Source organism: Sorex araneus, chromosome 4 (assembly GCF_027595985.1).
Source record: "Sorex araneus isolate mSorAra2 chromosome 4, mSorAra2.pri, whole genome shotgun sequence".
Taxonomy (NCBI): Eukaryota; Metazoa; Chordata; class Mammalia; order Eulipotyphla; family Soricidae; genus Sorex; species Sorex araneus.
In genome coordinates this window covers 58778925-58799383 of record NC_073305.1, presented here as the reverse complement: position 1 = coordinate 58799383, position 20459 = coordinate 58778925, and the positions used below count along the sequence as shown (strand labels likewise).

The following is a 20459-nucleotide window of genomic DNA, read 5'->3' as shown; positions in this document are numbered from 1 at the left end:
TGTTAAGTCTTGAGAGCATTGAAAGGGTGGGTTTGAAAGAGCCCTTGAGTCTTGCAGAAATCCTCTCTAAGAATGAAGGATTGGTACAGAAATGAGAGAAACTGGAAGGAAAAACAGGTCTACTTCATTGGGGCATCTGTTCAGAAGCCCCAGGGGGGAAGAGAGATGAGAACATACACTTCCTGGACCCAGTCTGAGTGCACAGTACCCTGAGCAACAGGAGACATGAACAATTCTCATCGTTAATGAGGCTGTAGCTCCTAATCGGTGCATGGAACAGAATGCTTTTCCTTAATAGAGATCATTTCCCTGCCTCATGCCCAACGCCCCAGCAGTGCCAGCAGCTCTTTGTTTAATGAAAGGTAGGGACTTTGAGTAATGTGGTAGGATGGTCTGTAGGAGGCATTATTATTCTCATTACTATGATAATAGTTTAATCACAATCAATATTTATGAACATGCACAGAAGCCATGCAATCAACTAACAGCTCTGCAACTCAGGATTTTTCTGTCCTTTCCTATGGACACTTTCCAAGAAAGCCTGGACCTGCTCCTACCGCCCCCAACCCTCTGAAACACTACAGTGGTCCTCAGAGGTTATTTCAGAATATCTAAGATGGTATAGAGGCTGTTACAGACTTCGTTTATGATAAGATATATTGACTTTCAAAGTACTTCCACAGTTGTCACCTGGATTTTGTCTTTAGATGTTGGTGAATTATCTTGTGAAAATAAAAATAGGGCATTCTGCATTGAAGGATCAAAGTCATTTGGTTCAAGTCAGAACCACTTTGATTTAAATCCTAGCTCTTCTACTTCTTAATCATGTTCCCTGGGGAAAGCAACTTAACTTACAGGTACTTATACAGATTGAAAAAAAATAGTGTCAACTGCACATTGACTCTATGTATTCAGCATAAGTATGTCTGTGTTTTTCATGAGAGAAATGAACAATTACTTTTCTCAAAGTCACATTGGCAATTGTTGGGAAGCAGGAATTAGAATACAGATGTGGAATCCCAAATCTCTCTTCATTATCTGAAAATGTTGAAAATTGTGCCACTGATAGCACTTTATTTTCAAATATTTCAGTGCATACTTTTCCCTTTCAAGTATGAAACATATTCTCAAAGTCAATAATTTTCTTTTCTTTTGAACAATGGCTATACCAGAAGCTACCTATCAGAATAATTTTAGTGTCTCAGTTCCCACACCTGTAAAACGTTTACGTTTTCTGGCCTTTCTGAAAAGATAGAGAGAGAGAGAGAGAGAGAGAGAGAGAGAGAGAGAGAGAGAGAGAGAAGGCAATATGGCCTCAAGACATTTGTACATCTGTCACATTTATATGATGCTTATATGGGTCCACTGCTTCACAGTTGGCCGAAAATACCACTGATCTCCAGCAACCCTGTAGACATTTAAGCCCCCTTGTGACAAAGCTCTGGGATGCCTTCAAATCGTCTGTGATTCCAGATATTCTTCAAAGGCTGTGTTTTTCTCCAGTCCTCAGAATGTGTTGGAAGGGGTTTTCACTGTAATTGTCACTTGGCCCCAAGCAGGAGCCACTGAGGTTTGCTCAACTGCTCACCCGCACACACAGTCCCAGTACATCCACCCACTGGCACATTCTGTCTCCCCCAAGCAGTCGGTCCCTCAGTTGGCACTTACAATTTATTCATTTTCCCAAGATGCACTTAGAGCATCCAGATTATGTGTGAGGGGGTTTGCTAGGTTTTTCTTTTGCCTTGTAGAGGACATGTCTCAAAATCCTGATTTCTGTCAATCAGAAGTCTTTAAGGAATTAACCTCGAAAAGATACATTCTTCCTGAAAAAATGCTTGAATGTTACAAATTCAATTTTTTCAAATAATTTTTACGAAAGAAATTTATGCATATGTTTTCAAGTGTTCAAAAGCACTCACAAGAACAATTTTTAAAGCCACAGATCTCTTTTGTGCTTCTTTCTACCCTCAAGCACTTACCCCAGAAGGATACCTTTCGATTATTTTGATTTTATCTTTCTGTCTATCTGAGTAAAAATCCTTTTTTCTAAGATTTTTAAATTATTATTTATTTGTATATAACATTATCAAATTAATTATAGGTATGCAACATAACTATTTGATCACTTTGCTTGTATCACTTTTCATCCCGTTGCTGATCGATTTGCTCCAGCGGGTGCCAGTAACTATTTGATATTTGTATTTATTGCAACATAATCACTGTAGCAAATTTAGTTACTATGCATCCCTTCCCAAACAGAATTTCAAATTTTTTCTGGTGAGAAGTTTAAGATTACCCTCTAAGCTACTTCTTTTTTTTCTTAGCAATTTTAAAACATGCAATATAGTATGTTACCCATCACCATGTCATGCATTAAATTGTCATGACTCATTTATTTTTTAACTGGAAGATTTGCCTTTTGCCACTTTCTTGGCTCTGTGCTCAGGGATGAGTCCTGACAGTGCTCAGGGGACCAAGGGCAGTGCTAAGGGTCAAAACAGAGCCTGCTGCTTAATCTCTGTACTATCTCTCTGTTTCCCCTTTTGGCTTTCTTAACCCATAAAATACTGATCTTCCATTGCTACTTCTTGATTTATCATTCTAACAAATTTAATTCCCTACTTTAATAGATGGTGGCTCACTTCATCATTTTCTTATCCCTTCCTCTTTGTCACTTTTCTAACTTTTAAAAACTTAGTTCTTATATCCACAAGATACGGCTAATGAACCCATGTTCTTCTTCTTTACCTATTGCCTCCTCTAATTAATCTCTGGGTCAAACATGGGAATTGAACTAGGTATCTCATTATTATTATCTAAAAATATAATAATATACTTATGAGTGTCTCTTTAATCTAGACAATAGCACTGTAGCACTGTCATCACATTGTTCGATTTGCACGAACGGCACCAGTAATGTCTCCTTTGTGAGAGTTGTTGTTACTGTTTATTGGCATATGGAATACGTCACAGGTAGCTTGCCAGACTTTGCTGTGCAGGCAGGATACTCTCGGTAGCTTGCTGGGCTGTCCGAGACGGACAGAGGAATCGAACCCAGGTTGGCCACATGCAAGGCAAATGCCTTACCCGCTGTGCTATCAAGGGGGGAGGGGCAAGCAATCTAGACAGTAATATACAATAAAACATTTTGCAATGATTGAGATATTTTTATATCTAAACTATTTAGTATAGCAACTCTAACCACTGTCGTTTGTGAGTACTTAAAATGTGACTAATATGACTTAATGTTGAATTTCCAATTATATTTTGTCTTATTTAAATTTAAGTAGCCTTGGAGCTGGAGCGATAGCACAGTGGGTAGGGCATTTGCCTTGCATGAGGCTGACCTGTGTTCGATTCCCAGCATCCCATATGGTACCCTGAGCACCGCCAGAAGTAATTCCTGAGTGCAGAGCCAGGAGTAACCCCTGTGCATTGCTGGGTGTGACCCAAAGAGCAAAATAATTATAATAATAATAAAATAAAAAATAAATAAATTTAAGTAGCCTTATGTAACTGCTGGATAGTACAGGACTAAACTAAGTTTTATATATATATATATACATATATATATATGTCTGATTACATGGAATAGCCTGATTTTCTAGGAGAAATGATCATAATATAAGCAGAAAGAGAGTTCTTTTTATGTCCTGGGAGCAAGGTTAGAAACTCAGTTAAAATAACCCAAGAATTCTGTGGAGTGCTCTGACACCCATTTTGTAGATTAGTGAAATGAGGTATGGGAACATTAAGACCCTTATCTAGTAGGTGATAGATCTAGAATTAGGCCCTGTAAAATTCAACTTCAGTCTCTGCTCTAAACCATCATTTCTTAACTGGATGCCCTTTAAATCTCCAGGATATTCCAAAGGGAATCTCACAGGTTAAAAACAACAACATGTAAATGGTGGGTCATGGCCCAGAATTAGGAACCAACCAGTAGGACAGGGCATGGGAAATCATACAGAAAGGAAGCAAGGTCAGAAGGAAGCTAAAGTCAGAAAATGGTTGAGAAGCAGCACTCAGGGCCACCTTTCTCTACTATTTCTAATTCACACATCCGTTTTCAAGTATTTTCAAACTGTTGATCAATGATCTGGTCACAACATTGCTATCCAATATTGGTCTGAGCAACCATTATCGTAGGAGCTGTATGCATTGAGATGCATATTCTGCCCATTTTTATTACAAGAGTAGAGCTTGGAGAGGCTATGCTCTCACACAAACGTAGGAACTCAGGCAAAATAGTGGAGGGATTCACCAGTCCCGAAAAACTTTGCTCTTTAACCTGGAAATTCCATTAAGAGTAGAAGATATAGAAGCTAGCAGATATTGAGAGCTGGAAATGTCCCTTTATTATGCCTTTTGATGTGTGTCATCCTTAAAAGAGTCTAAAGAGGTACAGATGGAGAAATAGTGATTAGAGGGAGCTAAGAATATTAAATGAGATGGTTTATAAGAAACACCAAAAACAGTGCCTGGCATAGGACATGCTGCCTATTGTAATCTTTTTCTTCTTGCCAACACCCCTCACTGGGCGAGGCATCATTGTCTGGTACCTGTGCGAATGGTCTTTATTAAGCTCTGATGTCTTTTCTCTTTCCCTCTTACTACAGCTTTTTTTTCTCCTAAAGATGCATTTTCAGACTTCTTATTCGTGCTAAAATATTAATAGTCTTTTGTTTTATTACTCACATTTTTTACAACTTTTTGAAGATGGGGAAAGTGTTTTCTATCTGACATCCTTCCTAAAACTAGCATCATGCATTCTCTGAGAGGCTCAGACATTTTCTTAATTCTGAAAGGAATCAAGTAAAACAATTATCCCAGCCCCCTTTTTTATAATAGACAAGGATATGAGACAAACAAGGTAGGCAAGCAGCCAAGGTCAAAATTGACAAGTTAAAGATGGTGATTTGTGGGGAGGGGATATATAATTTACAATTTTCTGACTTCCCCTCCCACCTCACTACCTCTCACTTATGTCCTGTGTCTTTCAATGACCAATCCAGTCCAAAGGCACAAAAAGATTGAAAACCACAGGTCTTTCACTGTGGTTACCAACTGCCAGGCAGTGAAAGTGGTGGTCCTCAGGTGTAAATAAGTTGAAAAATCACTGTTCAAAACAGGTCAGAAAATGTCCGAAAAGGACCAAATAATATTTTTTAACTCCATAATTCATGTGGTCTTTGACAGACCTATTCAACTTCTGTTCTTTAAAGCCTGAAAACTGCTATAGACAAGATGTGAATGACTGTGTTCCAATAAAACTTTATGTATGGATAAAGAAGTCAATGTCCTGTTGCCACTTCCACCTGTGAGGAAATAGTGTTGCTCTTTTGGTAAAATACTAAGTGATGCTTATTGAGCTCCCTTACTGTATACCATGCATTGTGTTGAGCACTTGACATGCTATAAATTTTTGAAACCTTAAGAGAAAGTGCCCCCCCCAAAAAAAAAAAGAAAATGTAGCTCTCTTTGCTTTATAGATAAAATCCCAGTAACTGGAAGATTGACTGATTTTCCCAAAGTCATTCCACTGGTAAATGGTTGATATTACCAAGATCTATCTGATCTGATTTCCCTTCTTATTGAGACTAGTAGGTTTTGCACTTCTACTAGAAACTAGTTTTTATGTAGGTAATAAACAAATTCACCCCACCCCCACCCTTCCCTTTGTTGCTTTGGGTATTGTGATGATGGGGTTGCATGCTCTTCATTGTGGTGCTCCCATTCTGGACTATGGGGCATGTGTGCTTTAGTTGCAACATCCATGCACGTGCTCACTGAGAACCACTCTCATTTAGTTGTGGTGCTTCCTTTGGGTTGTAGTATTCAATGTGGCTGTGAGGGTGCTCTTAGACACACTCATGGAGTGTCAAACTTCTGGCCTCAGTGTTCACACATTTTTTACAGTGAGTATATTGTGAAGATTGCTAGGCTGTGTCACACACTTTTAGTTGCAGTGATCACACACACACACACACGCATGCACGCACATACACATCTGGCTATACAGCATAGATCACACACTCTCTTGCGGCATTGATGATTCCAAGAGGATAGTCAACACAAATGTGCGTGGCACATGTGAGTAGTACGTACCAGGCATCAAACATATAGCCTCACACACTTTGGGGCTGTCCCCATTGCCCCCCAAATAACTTTATAATGACGTATCATTGTTATAGTGTCAGCAACTTGTGTTTAAAAATGTTTCATCCTGTCTATCTTCTCCTCATTATGTGGGTTTCTTGAAGAATGGGAGTAAAAGAGTAGTCAAATTATGTGGCAGCTGGCTCACAAGAGTAAGGAAAAGGAGGCTGCATGTTATAACTACCTCCATCACTTACTGATTTGTTTCTTAATAATTGTTTCATTTCTCTCACTTTCTCAATCTCTCACAGCACCCTTGTTTTCACAGTGGGGGTGATGAAATGATCCAGGCAAGATGCTCTACTTATAGTTAAATGAGTTAATTGTACATAAGGCTCCTAGCACAGTGCCCTTACATATGGGTTCAATAAACATCCTTAAGGCTCTGTTGAAAGTCAGGTTTCTCTTTAATGTCTTTTAGCCAGGGGGACTCTTAAATCCCCAAATTTTTTTCTAGATCATTATAGGCTTCCCATACCATCCTCGAGAGAAACTAAGTTAAACCGTTGAAAAATATAGGGGAGCTGGAGCGATAGCACAGCGGGTAGGGCGTTTGCCTTGCACGCAGCCGACCCGGGTTCTAATCCCAGCATCCCATATGGTCCCCTGAGCACCGCCAGGGGTAATTCCTGAGTGAAGAGCCAGGAGTAACCCCTGTGCATCACCGGGTGTGACCCAAAAACCAAAAAAAAAGAAAAGAAAAATATAGGGCTAAGGGTTGACCCTTAATAACATAGTGACTATACCATAGTGAAAAATCTACCGTCTTCCCTTTGTCCATATGGATTCCACATCTGAATATTCAATCAACAGACATCTGCAGTGAGTTGAATTTTTATTTGTGGGACATATAAATCATCATTATCACTGTCATCACAGTCATCCCATTGCTCATCGATTTGCTCAAGTGAGCACCAGTAACATCTCCATTGTGAGACTTGTTGTTACTGTTTTTGGCATACCAAATACCCCACGGGTTGCTTGCCAGGCTCTGCCATGGGAGCGAGATACTCTTGGTAGGTTGCCGGTCTCTCTGAGAGGGGCGAAGTAATCGAACCTGGGTCATCCATGTGCAAGGCAAACACCCTACCCGCTGTACTATCGCTCCAGCCCAGGACATATAAATAGGGGGGAAAAAAACATTTGATTGGACCCAGACAATTCAAACCATATTCAAGGGCCAACTGTATACAAAGTGGATATTAGAGAGGCAAAATATCACTGTGTTTATCTTCTTGGTAATTTATTGCTGCATAACTATAGCAAAATTGACACTAGTCTTTTTTCTCTTCCTCACAATTTTGTGGTTCAGAAATTTGGGGTGAGCTCAGTTTTGAGATTTGAAGGGAGGAGGTCACTCACTTGGATGCACTCAGCTGGTGGCTAAACTGAGCTGTGGCTGGATGTCTGATAACTTAACGTGTCTCCATGTGGCTTCGTTCTCCCATATGGGGTCTCATCCTGCCTATCTTCTCCACATGACGTGGGCTTCTTGCAGAATGGGAGTCACAGAGTAGTCAAACTTATGTGGCAGCTGGCTCACAAGAGTGAGGAAGTGGCAGCTGCCAGCCCTCTTCAAGGCGAGGCTTAGATTTGGCCTGGTGTTACCTCCATCATATTCTGTTGATGAAAGCAGTGATAAGCCAGCCAAGACTCCAGGGGGATGGAGGAACAGACTCCCCTTCTCGACGAGGGAGTGGCATGCCTGTATAGGGAGCAAAATAATTGATGGCAAGCGTCTTTGGAAATAAGCCACCATGTTGTGAACTGGGCTGGCATCCACATTGCAATGCAGAGAACTCTTCAGAGCCATGCTGGCCTCTTTCTGAGAGGTGAGGCCGAGAAGCCAGGGAGAAATAGATCAGAGAGGGATGAGACAACAATCTGGCCTCTGGCCAGGAGAGAAGGGTGAAAGTAACACAGACCTCAGACCGCAGGATATCACACTCTCACCTGAAGCGTTCTAACCATGAAACAAAAGCACCACGTCTGAGGGTTTTGAGGTATTTAAGGTTTAATGACCACATCCACAGAACCCAATCATTATCCTGGAATATGACCAATCAAAGCAATCCCTTTGGAAATGACAGGGGGAAAGAGTATTAAAAAAAAAAAAAGAATAGTCAATGCTTCCTTGAGCACATGTGAAATGCCAGGCTCTGTGTAAAGGTTTTTAACAAAATTAATTGATTGGATCAAATGCTTAGAATAGTGCCCTGCATGTGTTAAATACTTAAGAATGCTGGTTTTTTTAAAAAAGAGTAATTCATGCAACCACCCTAAATTCTTCTCATTGTCTTTATTGTCTGCTACAGAGGACATTTATGCTTAGAGAATTTAGTTACCTTGATCACAGTATGTGAATTATGCAACCACATATCAGTCCAGGTGTCCAGTTGACCCCAAACTCCTACCCATTTTGCTTGTGGGAGGCCTGAGTTTGATTAGTGCCACATGGTCCTCTACACATCACCAGAAGTGTTGAATGTGAGGAGGATGGAAGGAAGGGAGGGAGGAAAGGAGGACAGGAGGGAGAAAGGGAGGGAGGGAGACTATTAACCTGAATATTAACCTGAGAAGTTAATGGTATCCCTCCCTCCCTTCCTTCTTTCTTCCCTCCTTTCCTTCCTTCTTCCTTCCTTCCTCCCTTCCTTTTTTCCTTCCTTCCAGTAGCATATTCAGAAGTTCATTCACTCACCACATTTTTCATTGAGTCCATACTGTTATTGAGGCAGTATGGACCCTGAGAAGAGAGGGAGAAGTAGAGAAGTTCTTGTTTATCGAAGAACCTGGTCTGGGCCAGAGCAATAGTACAGTGGGTAGGGCACTTGCCTTGCACATAGCCAGCCTGGGTTCCCAGAATTCCACATGGTTCCCCAAACCTGCCGGGAGTGATTCCTGAGTGCAAAACCAGGAGTAACTCCTGAGCATCGCTGAGTATACCCCCTCTCCCCCCCAAAAAAAAACCCCTACAGACTGCTTATGAGGATAGTAGAGATAATATTCAACCATAAAGAGAGAAAATTATTTTATGAATGGTGGCAAAAATTCAGCTCTCCAAGATGACCTGTGTTAAGGAAGCAGAGGAAAGAATGAATAGTGGCATTAACCCACAGCAGAAGTCAAAAAAAGGCAAACACTGAAGTAAGTTGTGCAACCCCTTGAAATAGTGGTGAGGTCCGCGCTTTCTAGGCTTAGACCTCTTGTGACAGTGAAGCGGAGGGGTGGGGAGTCAGCCTGTGCAGAAGATAAACCATTTTCTAGTTGGTTTTGTTTGGTTTTTTCCTTAAGAGGCCATGGTGGGGACAGAGCGGAGATTAGGCAGTCACTAATGCAAGGATAGTACCTGCTCAAACTTCCCTTTTTTATTCCATATCTGAGTCTTACCCACCAGATTTCAGTTTGCAAAAAGGGCCTAATCCACTGGGTGGTTTTTTGTTTTGGGTTTGTGGATTTTTTTTTTGTCTGTGCATTGATTTAATAGTATCAAACCCTGAGGTCCTCATGGTCTGCACCTGGGTTGCTTTTTCCCCTAATGAAGCAAGAGAAGTGGTTTAAGCCCCTGCCGTGCTCCCTATCAGAGCTACACAATGATTAACTCAGGTCCCCTTATTAGGACCAGGCAGAAGAAAATTCCTTAGTCATCAGCATTGTAAAAATCCCAGAATGGTGAGTGTTCAATGAAAAGATTACCTTGGGCACCTGAAAAATAATGGAAGAGCTCAATAGAGAAACCATTAAGCCTGTCTACACAGGCTAAGTCAGGTGGAGGGTCGAGGTAATTAGCTGGGACATTCAGTTCAGAGAAACTGTTCCAGACCTTCTGCCCTAACTGAGTCAGCGCAAATAATTATTCAAATCCCTCCTACATTTTCCCCTGGAGCAGCTAGGGAAAATGTATGTGGTTTATACACAAACACACAACAAATATGGCGAGGTATTTAGGGCGTTTTGGTCCATACAAGTGGTTTGAAAGGGGTATTTGATTTTGTGTTTATATTTGAATAATCAGCCTCTTAGGAGATAGGAGGTCCAGAGCTATAGCATATTAGTTACATGACTTTAAACCAAGTCACATCATCTCTCTCAGTCTTGATTTCTTCAACTTTAAAATGGAAAGATTGCTGTGTGGATTCAAACTAACCATTTTATTGTTGTTGTTATTACTGAACCCCCAGCTGCCAATCAGTAAACATTAAAAAATGTTATTTATAGCTACTAGCTGTTGGATGGACATAACTCATTCTGAATATTTGGAGAGACTTACATTGGGACTTCATTTCCAAAAGTGGACCAGGAATCCTGGAGCAAACATCTTCATCCTACAGCCTTTTATTTTGGCGCCTTGCACATATTCTTTGTTTCAGTATGAGAAAACAAACAATTTCCTCCTTGAAAAAGACCTTTCCCCTTCCATCTCAATCAGCTTCTTTTGCTCTGTGTTTCTTCCTAATTTCCTTTCTCAGAGTTCTCCTATAAGGGAAACCCTTATGGTGGAGATGTTCATGAGTTCTGCTTGAAAAGGTATATTCTTTATCCCATTAGAAGAGTGTTCAGAAAGCATGGAGAATCCAGAAATGAAGCTGACTGAAGTCAGAGGTTTTCTTGCCTCTCCCTGAGAGCAGTTGAATTGCCATTCAATGTTACAGAAAGGGACAATGTTGCAGTGTTTTGGGGCAGTTTGATAGTGATGGTGATACAATAACACTGAAAGCCTAAAGACAAATATTAGCAGTACAGGAAGGAAGGAAGGAAGGAAGGAAGGAAGGAAGGAAGGAAGGAAGGAAGGAAGGAAGGAAGGAAGGAAGGAAGGAAGGAAGGAAGGAAGGAAGGAAGGAAGGAAGGAAGGAAGGAAGGAAGGAAGGAAGGAAGGAAGGGGAAGCTAAGGGAATGGATTGAAGAAAGGAAGGAGGGATAGAGAGAGAATGAGGGAAGGAAGGAAGGAAGGAAGGAAGGAAGGAAGGAAGGAAGGAAGGAAGGAAGGAAGGAAGGAAGGAAGGAAGGAAGGAAGGAAGGAAGGAAGGAAGGGAGGGAGGGAGGGAGGGAGGGAGGGAGGGAGGAAGGAAGGAGAAGCTAAGGGAGTGGAAGGAAGGAGGGATAGAGAGAGAATGAGGGAAGGAAGGAAGGAAGGAAGGAAGGAAGGAAGGAAGGAAGGAAGGAAGGAAGGAAGGAAGGAAGGGAGGGAGGGAGGGAGGGAGGGAGGGAGGGAGGGAGGGAGGGAGGGAGGGAGGAAAAGAGGGAGGAAGGAAGGAGAAGCTAAGGGAGTGGAAGGAAGGAGGGATAGAGAGAGAATGAGGGAAGGAAGGAAGGAAGGAAGGAAGGAAGGAAGGAAGGAAGGAAGGAAGGAAGGAAGGAAGGAAGGAAGGAAGGAAGGAAGGAAGGAAGGAAGGAAGGAAGGAAATGAAAGGGAGAGCATGAGAGGGAAGGGAAGGGAACCAGGTGTCTGGGGAAAATTATCACCCATGCCTTAGAGCACATGTTTGTCCAAGAGAACAGTAGGTCTGTATTATAGGATATAGCAGCACTGGCTCAGGAAACTACCTTATCACTTACTCATACATAAGATCATTTATGCTGCTGGAGGGAATGGAGGATTTTGCTGTCTGCCTCAACATTTGGAGGGTGACTTCTCCAGGGGGTAGGGTGTTCCCAGAACCAGCAGGAAGAACCATCTCCAACCTCTGTTGGAGCTAGACTGACAATTAATTCAGGTTTTTGCTGGTCATTTGAGGAAATTTCAGTCACAATTTTATGGCAAGAAATTGTTCATGAGCTCCAGGTGAAACTGTCACCAGTGTCCCAGACAAGTTTTGTGTGTTTGTCAATCTAGGAAGCCAGTTGTTGCTATAATCCCGATGAAAATAGCTCTGTTTAGTAGCTCTGCCCAGCCCTGTGCTACACACTTAGATTACTTCTTTCAATCCTCACAGTCTCCCATTGAGTAACATTACTATTGTCCCCTTGGCAGAGGAGGCTTGGAGACATTAGGTAACTTTTTCAAAATGATCAGACTAGGGCTCAGAATGATAGTACAGTGAGTAGGGCACTTGGCTTGCACATGGTCAATGCATGTTTGATCCCCAGAATCTCATGTTGTTCCCCAAGCCCACAAGGAGTGATTCCTGAGTGTAGAGCCAGGCATAAGCACTGAGCATTGCCAGGTGTGACCCCCACAAAACAAACAAAAAAAATTCAAACTAGAAAAGTCAGACCTCTAATCATGGCAATCTTGTGCCTATCTTATCATCTTAGCATTTCACTAGGAAGCAAAGTTTTTATTTTAAAAAATAATAAATAATGCTTTTTAAGAAAGAAGTATCATTCATGGAAGTAACTCTTATGTCTAATGGGTAATAATCTTACATTGCTTGTAAGGCTGTTATTTAATGATCTAGAGATAATATCTGGTGTGTACTTGAATTCCTGACTCAGGATCGTAATTTCAAAGCCCTGGTGGGTTAGGAATTTCTTACCTTCCTGTCCACTTAGAGTGCATCTGGCAAGAAAAATATTCCCTATGGATACATAAGAGAAATGTGATGGTTAAAGATAACTCTATTATCAGACAGAATGTGACCCAGATACAACAGTTCTGACCCTGATTCTGTATAAGTATTCATCCTACCATATCTCCACAAGTCTACTTTGGAAGATAGAATTGACAGCTTTCTACTGCTGAAGTAGAGACTAGGGTTAGAGGAAAGAAAAGAGCCTTGAAGGTCGCCTCTCATATAGGGAAGGCCTCACAGCAGGGACCTCCAAGGGAGCCTCTGTTGGAGCTATTGCCACAAGGAGGTGTTGGCCACCAGAGCTGGCTAGCGCCTCACTGAGCTGAGAGCTGTCTCAGCACTTCCTCCTAGGGCCCTGCCATTTCACTTATTCATCCTGACTCTGCTCCAGGACTGAGTTTCAACCTTTTCCTAACTTTGGCCCTTTCCAATTTTTTTCCTGTGGCCCCATTTCCCAGTTGGCTCCTTGATCTTGTATAATAGCCCCCTATTTACATGATTTTTTTCTGACCTCTGGTCATCTTGTAATATCTTGGGTCCCCAGTTGAGAAAGACTGCTCTAGAATGCCATGAACAAGTTCAATTCTTCTATACCAGAACTCCTTAATTATTACATAAAACTGGCCATTTTCTTGCCCTTAGAACTTTTCCAGATAAATTGTCTCTGCTTTGATTTTCCTTTGGTGGGGGGGCGCACACCCAGTAAAACTCAGGGGGTATCCCTGACTCTGTGTTCATGAGTGACCCTTTGTGGTCCTCAAGGGATCATATGCAGTTCCATGGGTTAAACTGATGTTATCATAAGCAAGTCAGACACTTCACCCTCTGACCTATCTCTCTGATCCTTATTTTTCTTTTAGAAGACACATTTAGATGCTCTTGACCTCATCATTAAAATCTCTTCTAAAAATTTAATGACCAGGGACTGGAGCGATAGCATGGCAAGTAGGGCATTTGCCTTGCATGCAACCTACCCGGGTTCAGTTCCCAGCATCCAACATGGTCCCCTGAGCACTGCCACGGGTAATTCCTGAGTTCAGTAACCCCTGAACATCACTGGGTGTGACCCAAAAAGCAAAAATAAATAAATAAATAAATAATTTAATGACCAGATTTAAAAATGGTGTTCTAGATATTTGTAAATAATCATAGAACTACCATTTACTCTGAAGTGAGTTCCCTGTTCCCATTATTATGGATTGGGGGGGAAATCAATAAGGTTAAGTACAAGTCAGCACTTAATTATTAGATTTTAAAAAATAAAGCTAAGGATGACAGGTGCATGTAAGAGAATGGATGGTTTTCATTCATGACATAGAGCTTGGCACAGCTTTCCAAGCTGCCTTGCAGGGAACAGAATTTGACTGGTGTCATTCTCCAGATTGGAACTGCATGTTAGTGGTAAATGGAGAGTGGGCGTGTTTAAAGGTTGATCATTTCAGCTGTAGCAAAACTCCTACCAATTGCCAAGCACCAAGTCTATGGAGCAAAGGAGGCAATTTCTAGCTTAGAATCCTATGTTTTACTTGCAACACTGAAATTATTTTTGAGTTGAATTTTTGAGTTGAGGAGAATTCTTTTTGAGTATCTCCTTTGCCCATTATGTCTGAATTCCTTGTACCATTAGTGAGAATATCAGAAATTCCAAGGGAAACATTGAGCTCTGGAGATCTCCCAGTGAATCCTGATGTCTCTGCCTTCTGGTTGAGAATGTAAACAAATAAATTCCTTGAAATCTCAGGGTGTGGGCATTCTTAATTCTAAATACATAAGATAAAAAATGCCCATTTTACAGAGTGGCTTAAAGAAGAAACTGTGACAGTTCTTTACAAAGTGAAACACATTAAGTGTTCGATATTATTATAAATGGAGGAGACTTAAACGAAAGCAAGGTTATTTTTCTTACCCATACTAAATTCTAAAAAAGAACAGAGTGGAGAGATTAAGGAAATTCGTTAGTAGTGATTTTAATTGTGCAAAATCTGGAAAGCTTTCCTAAAATCCCCTTAACAGTTCAAGGCCGTTTCCTTCATCCACCAGCCTTTGCAGGCAGTCAGCCTTATAGGTCACTTTATTGGCTTTTCGGCTGATTTCCTGTCTGCTTCATCCTGTGTTTATTCCTCAACTATATTAGAGTTGAGGCACTAATCACAGGCCTTCTTTCCTCTATCCCTCTTACTCTTCTTCTTTCTCCACCCCTTCCTTCCAGTACATGTTCTGCACATGTCTGCTGAGTGCCCTTTCTAAACCAGGTACCAAGTGAGTCACTGGGAGGAAAGCTATGAATAGGACACATTTTCCTGTGGCTGTACAATATTGTACAAAATTTCTCAATTGCAGTTGCAGTCAATGTTGCAAGAAAAACATAGGCTTATAAGAGAATTTGTAACAACAGAATCTAGAAATATCTTGTGTGTTGGCAATGATTCAAGAAGATAGAATACATTGTCCTCCCAAGAACAGATAAATAGGTAAAGAAACTATTGCACATCTACACGATGAAATACTATACAGCTGTTAGGAAAAATGAAGTCAGATATTTGCCTATAGATGGATGGACATGGAGATTATCATGCTGAGTAAAATGAGTCAGAATGAGTGGGACAAATATGGAATGATTGCATTATTTTGTGGTAGCACTGTAGCACTGTTGTCCCATTGTTCAATGATTTCCTCAAGTGGGCGCCAGTAACGTCTCTGTTGCAAGACTTGTTACTGTTTTTGGCATATCAAATACATCACGGGTAGCTTGCCAGGCTCTGCCAAGTGGGCAAGATACTCTCGGTAACTTGCCGGGCTCTCCAAGAGGGACAGAGACTTGAACCCGAATGCAAGGCAAAAGCCCTACCTGCTGTGCTATGTAAAAAATATATATAGTAGAAGACTAATACCCAGGGAAAACAAGGATTAGGAGATCTGGTCAATATTTGGAATCTACCACAAGTATGTATGGGGCAGAGGGTAGGTAAGATAGAGAAGGGACCAGTATGACAATACTAGCTGGAAATGATCACAGTGGACAAGAACTGTGTGTTGAAAGTAGGTAAAGGGATATACAAAATAACCTTTCAGTATCTGTATTGCAAATCACAATGCCTAAAAGGCAGGTGCAGGGTGGGGGATGGGAGGTGATGGGAGGGAAACTGGGGACACTGGTGTTGGGAATGGTACACTGGTGCAGGGTTGGTGTTGGAACACTGTATTGCGGAAACCTAATTATCAACAGCTTTGTAAGGGTCTATCTCACAGTGATTCAATTTAAAACATTATTTAAAATAATAAAAAGAATCAATTGTCTTCTCAATAGTTAATAAATGTGTGTTCAGCTCTTTATAGTTTATGAAACATTTTCTCACATTTTGTCACTTCATTGGGCCACCAGTTTTGTAAAGTTTGGCATCACCTGTTCCAGAAATCTAGAAATTAATGCTAGGAAGTATGAGGTCATTATCCCTGGGTCCTAGCATTTTAGAAATTTTCTGTTGTCATTGCTTTTTATGTGCTCATGGCTTACTCCTGACTAAGGAGAGGTCACTCCTGGCAGAATTCAGGGGATACATTTTAGAAAGTTTTTCAGTCTAAATTCTGAACTCTTTCCTTCCCCATCCTATTAACCTCAGTTCCTTGGGAGTTAGTATTTTGAAAAATGGCTTTTCAAGAAAAAGCAGTAATGGAACATGCTCCTTGAGCACCTGTCCTGGGTAGGAGTTGTGATTGCATATATTGCATATATTCTTAAGTCACATGGCAAGAGGAAGTCTATCAGTGAGAAAACAGTCATCCTACTTGCTTTGTGTGCATCTTTCTTTGCAGTTTCCAATAAAAGTGGGGATTCTCTTTGGCTCCAAATGTTAAATGTAGCCTGTCAGTCTCACCTTTGTCTGCAAGAACATGTGTGACCTGAATGAAATTTAACCATAGACTATCAGACGTGCTCCATAGGTTTGTTTCTAAAACCCAGCTGGCTTTTCACAGCATCCACATTCATTCATAAATGGTCTTATCTCTCATTCATTTCTTACTTCCCCAGACTTCATATGTATTCACTTTTCTATCAGCTCACTGAAATAGGTATCTATTAGTATCTCCATTTTGCAGATGAGGAAATCAAGGCTTAAAGAGGGATAGTGATTTGCCCAAGGCTATAAAGCTTACATGTCATACACAGAGCCTAACTCCAAATTCATTGCTTTTCCCCATTAGAATACTCGCCCTACTCCCTTCTCTAAAATGGAAGATAAATTTCATAACCACATCCCACACTTCCTTGCTGGATTTTTATAGTTATGGAGGGGGCTGGAGCACAGAGGGTGGGGCATTTGGCTTGCACTCAGCTAACCGGGGTTCAATCCCTAGCAACCCATGTGGTCTTGGAGCCCCACATGAGTGACCCCTGAACACAGAGCCCAGAGTAACCCATGAGCATTGCTGGGTGTGACCCACAAAAATAGTTATGATTGCCACCAAAGCCCATAGTACCCATTTCCCTTTGAGTTAAAGATACCCCCCACTTGGGGCTAGAGCGATAGCATAACGGGTAGGGCATTTGCCTTGCACGCGACTAACCCGGGATCGATTCCCAGCATCCTCTATGGTCCCCTGAGCACCACCAGGGGTAATTCCTGAGTACAGAGCCAGGAGTGACCCCTGTGCATCACAAAATTAAAGAAAGATGCCCCCACTTATAACCACCATGATTTCTCCTTTTGAGAGTTAACTGAAACCAAGAGATAAAGGATCCGGTTAGAACAAACTTGCAGCCAAATCATGTAGACCCAAGGTATGAGACTGAACCACACTCTTGTGCCATCTAGACCTGTGAGCCACCCTAATGACTGGTCTGGATTTACCAAGCACAACTATTCTTAGATAACTGCAAATCTTTCAACCTACAGAAAACAGGTTCGTGAAAATGTGTTCTCTTTTCTCTCCTCCTCTCTTCTCTCATCTTTGTGCCCCCCCCACTCCCTCTCTGTTCTCTCTCTGTCTCTGTGGCTTGGGAAGAAAATAGCAGACAGATTTTATTTTTTAGTACCTTTCTGTGTTTCCTGGTCAGCACCATGTGCCAGCATATTGTTTTAACTCTGCTGGTGATACAGCATCGAGCTGTGAACAATTAAACATAAACACCAGCCTCATTTTCCTCTTTTCTTTCCTCTTTAGGTGAAGGCAGCTTCCAAATATGTGGATGTACCTGTGAGTATTTGAAAATTGCTTTTGTGGGGTTATTTTTTCAAAATTTCATGAAAATGTTCATGGTGCGATTTGCATTCATTGTTGCTGAATTATATATTCCTGACTTGAATCACCAGAAGGAGGGCAGCCAAGAATACTTCTTGATAAAAATTTTCAGATGAGACCAGGGTATGATTTCTTTCATCAGAAAAAGAAGCCATGAGTGAGGATAACTTGAATTCACTCCCATCTTCATTGTCCTTGGCTCCTTACATAGATTTCTATTCTATTCTCACCCTTCTCTCCTCCTGTCCTGTCTGTACACCTTGGGCACTGAATTATGAGTGAGAAATGGACCTGCGGGTGCCAGTATTTTAAAAACAAATAAGATTTAAATTTGTTTTTATTTGGGTGGTCCATTCTGCTCTTGTTTTAAGGAAACCGGAAAAAAAAAAGAATGTTTATAATTAGTGCAGACCTCAATAATGAAGAGAGCTTGCAAAGTTCACAGATAAAGCACTAGAAGTTGCCCAAAATTTACATTTAAATTGAGGTTAAGTACAACCCAGGAATGCTTGAGTGTGGGATTACCTGTGATAAATCAGGCTACATTTATAGACAGATTTGGCCCGGCCTATTAGCAAAATAAAATTGGAGCGATTTAAATATATTGCAATAAAGGGAAAAAGAAAATGATTCTGTTTCTCCATTTCTAACAAAAGAGGTGTGAGTTCTATTATAAAATATTAAATTTAGAGAGCTTATCTCAACAGCCACCAAGGGTCTCATACTGAACGATTCTCATTCTGAACGTGGTTAAGTACTCTCCTTGTTCAAATACTTATTTGTGGAAATTTGTTTTTTTTCTAAAAGGATTTATATTAACATTTAAATTCATTTCCCCAGGAAGCTAAGTGTGTAATGGTTTATTGGCTTATTTCTCAAAGGATGGCAAAATGGAAAATTGGAGTGAATTTAACATTAGCATATATTTTGTTTGTTTAATGAAGGAATGTCCAATCAATAATTATGCTTTGAATTTTTATAATACTTCTCATCGAGGGACCTCAGACTCCTTCAGGTAGACAGTCCTTATAATGGAGAATAGAAAAAGCTCACAGACATGCATTAGGGATAGAAGTTAGGGAATTTATTTCCCAAAACCTGGTGTTTAAATTTCCAGGTCAAAATATTCCAGTTCTCTGGGCCAATTTCTCCATCCTTCGAAGAGACCTATGACCTTGGTCATGGCTTGTGGTGCGGACTGACTGGGAAGCACATGGAACAATTAGGGAGCACCTTTATCCAGACACTTAGACATTGCAGCAGTGGGAGCCTCGCATGTGGGCAAGCAGAGGACGAATCTGATGATAGCAGATTCTACCAAAGCAGTAGAACAAAAATGTAGGTTCCTAATTTAGGATCTGGTGGCTGGAGTCTGTCTTCTGGCCTCCAGGCAGAGGGGAGACCTCACCTCTGGTATGGGAAGGTGACTAGCAGATAAGGTAAAATTGATCTAGCAATCAATACTTGCAATTGGCATTTGATAGAAGAAGTCTGTAAAGTCAAATATTAGCAATTTCATGTGGTTCAGTCTACTTCCTGCTAGCAGGGTGCTGATTTATGATAGGGGATGGGGAAAGAGGAACCCTACCACAACCTAAAGGTATCCAACTGGGCTGTCATCCTGTGTTTGTGGATAAATGATGCCACATGAGAAGTCTGGCTAGGGCTTCCCAAAAATGAATTAGTAGTCTCTGTCCTCCAGGGAGACAGAGGAGATGATCTAGCATGTAATAAGCATCTGTACCTTTAAAAAAAATAGAGCTCATATGCTGCTAACTATAAGAACCATTAGATAAAATCATGTCTCCAGTTGCCCTAACTATAAACTCTGCCTTCATCTGTGCTACCCTTTGAGGGTTTTGGCGAGCACACTATTGGTTTAGTTCTGTATGCAGACTAGTCATTAGTTACCTTAGAGATTTGTCTCTTAATTATCCCCACTAATAGAGAGGAGTACTGTTACCAGTCATTCAAAACATTTCATGATCCCCAAAGCATCTCTCTTTGTCTGAGAGATAGTATTAGATTGGCAGATTTGCATTCCTAATTAGGGTTATTGAAGATAGTGAAGACTTGAATTTGTTTGTCTTACGTTCTGAAGTAACCAGGTATAAGCTACAACAAAGCTACAATGCTTTTCCAAGTCACACAAGTGACTCTTACAAAATAGGTTTTCCACACCTGAATGGAGCTCATCATATATCTCTTTATTTCTTGTTTAATGTGCTTTCTTAAACTTTACATCCCATTCCAGCTCTCCAAATCCTGTTGAAAAATCAACATTGTGGGCCAGAGAGATAGTTCAGCAGTCTGAGTACTTGCTTTGCATGCAAGCGCTCAAGTTCAATCTCTGGCATGTGGCTGTGGCTCGTGCCACTGGCTGTGGCTCCAAAACACAAAAATACAAACAGAATTAACAATATGAAATATTAAAAAACAAAAAAACTTTTACCTATAGTTTTTATTTTAGAATGCATCATACTTGCTTCCCTGCCATTTCAAGTAGGGCATTTACCTTGAACCTTTGCTCAGTGACTGAAGATCATC

The 20459-nt window shown here is 41.0% G+C and overlaps 1 protein-coding gene across 9 annotated transcripts in view; it reads left to right on the top strand.

The window, feature by feature from the left end:
• CADPS (calcium dependent secretion activator) overlaps positions 1-20459 on the top strand; it is a 527814-nt gene that overhangs the window by 464086 nt on the left and 43269 nt on the right. For all 9 annotated transcript variants that reach the window (XM_055134465.1, XM_055134464.1, XM_055134468.1 and 6 more), the window contains one exon: positions 17835-17867. In XM_055134465.1, coding sequence (XP_054990440.1) covers positions 17835-17867 — 33 coding nt within the window. The remainder of the gene's footprint in view (positions 1-17834; positions 17868-20459) is intronic.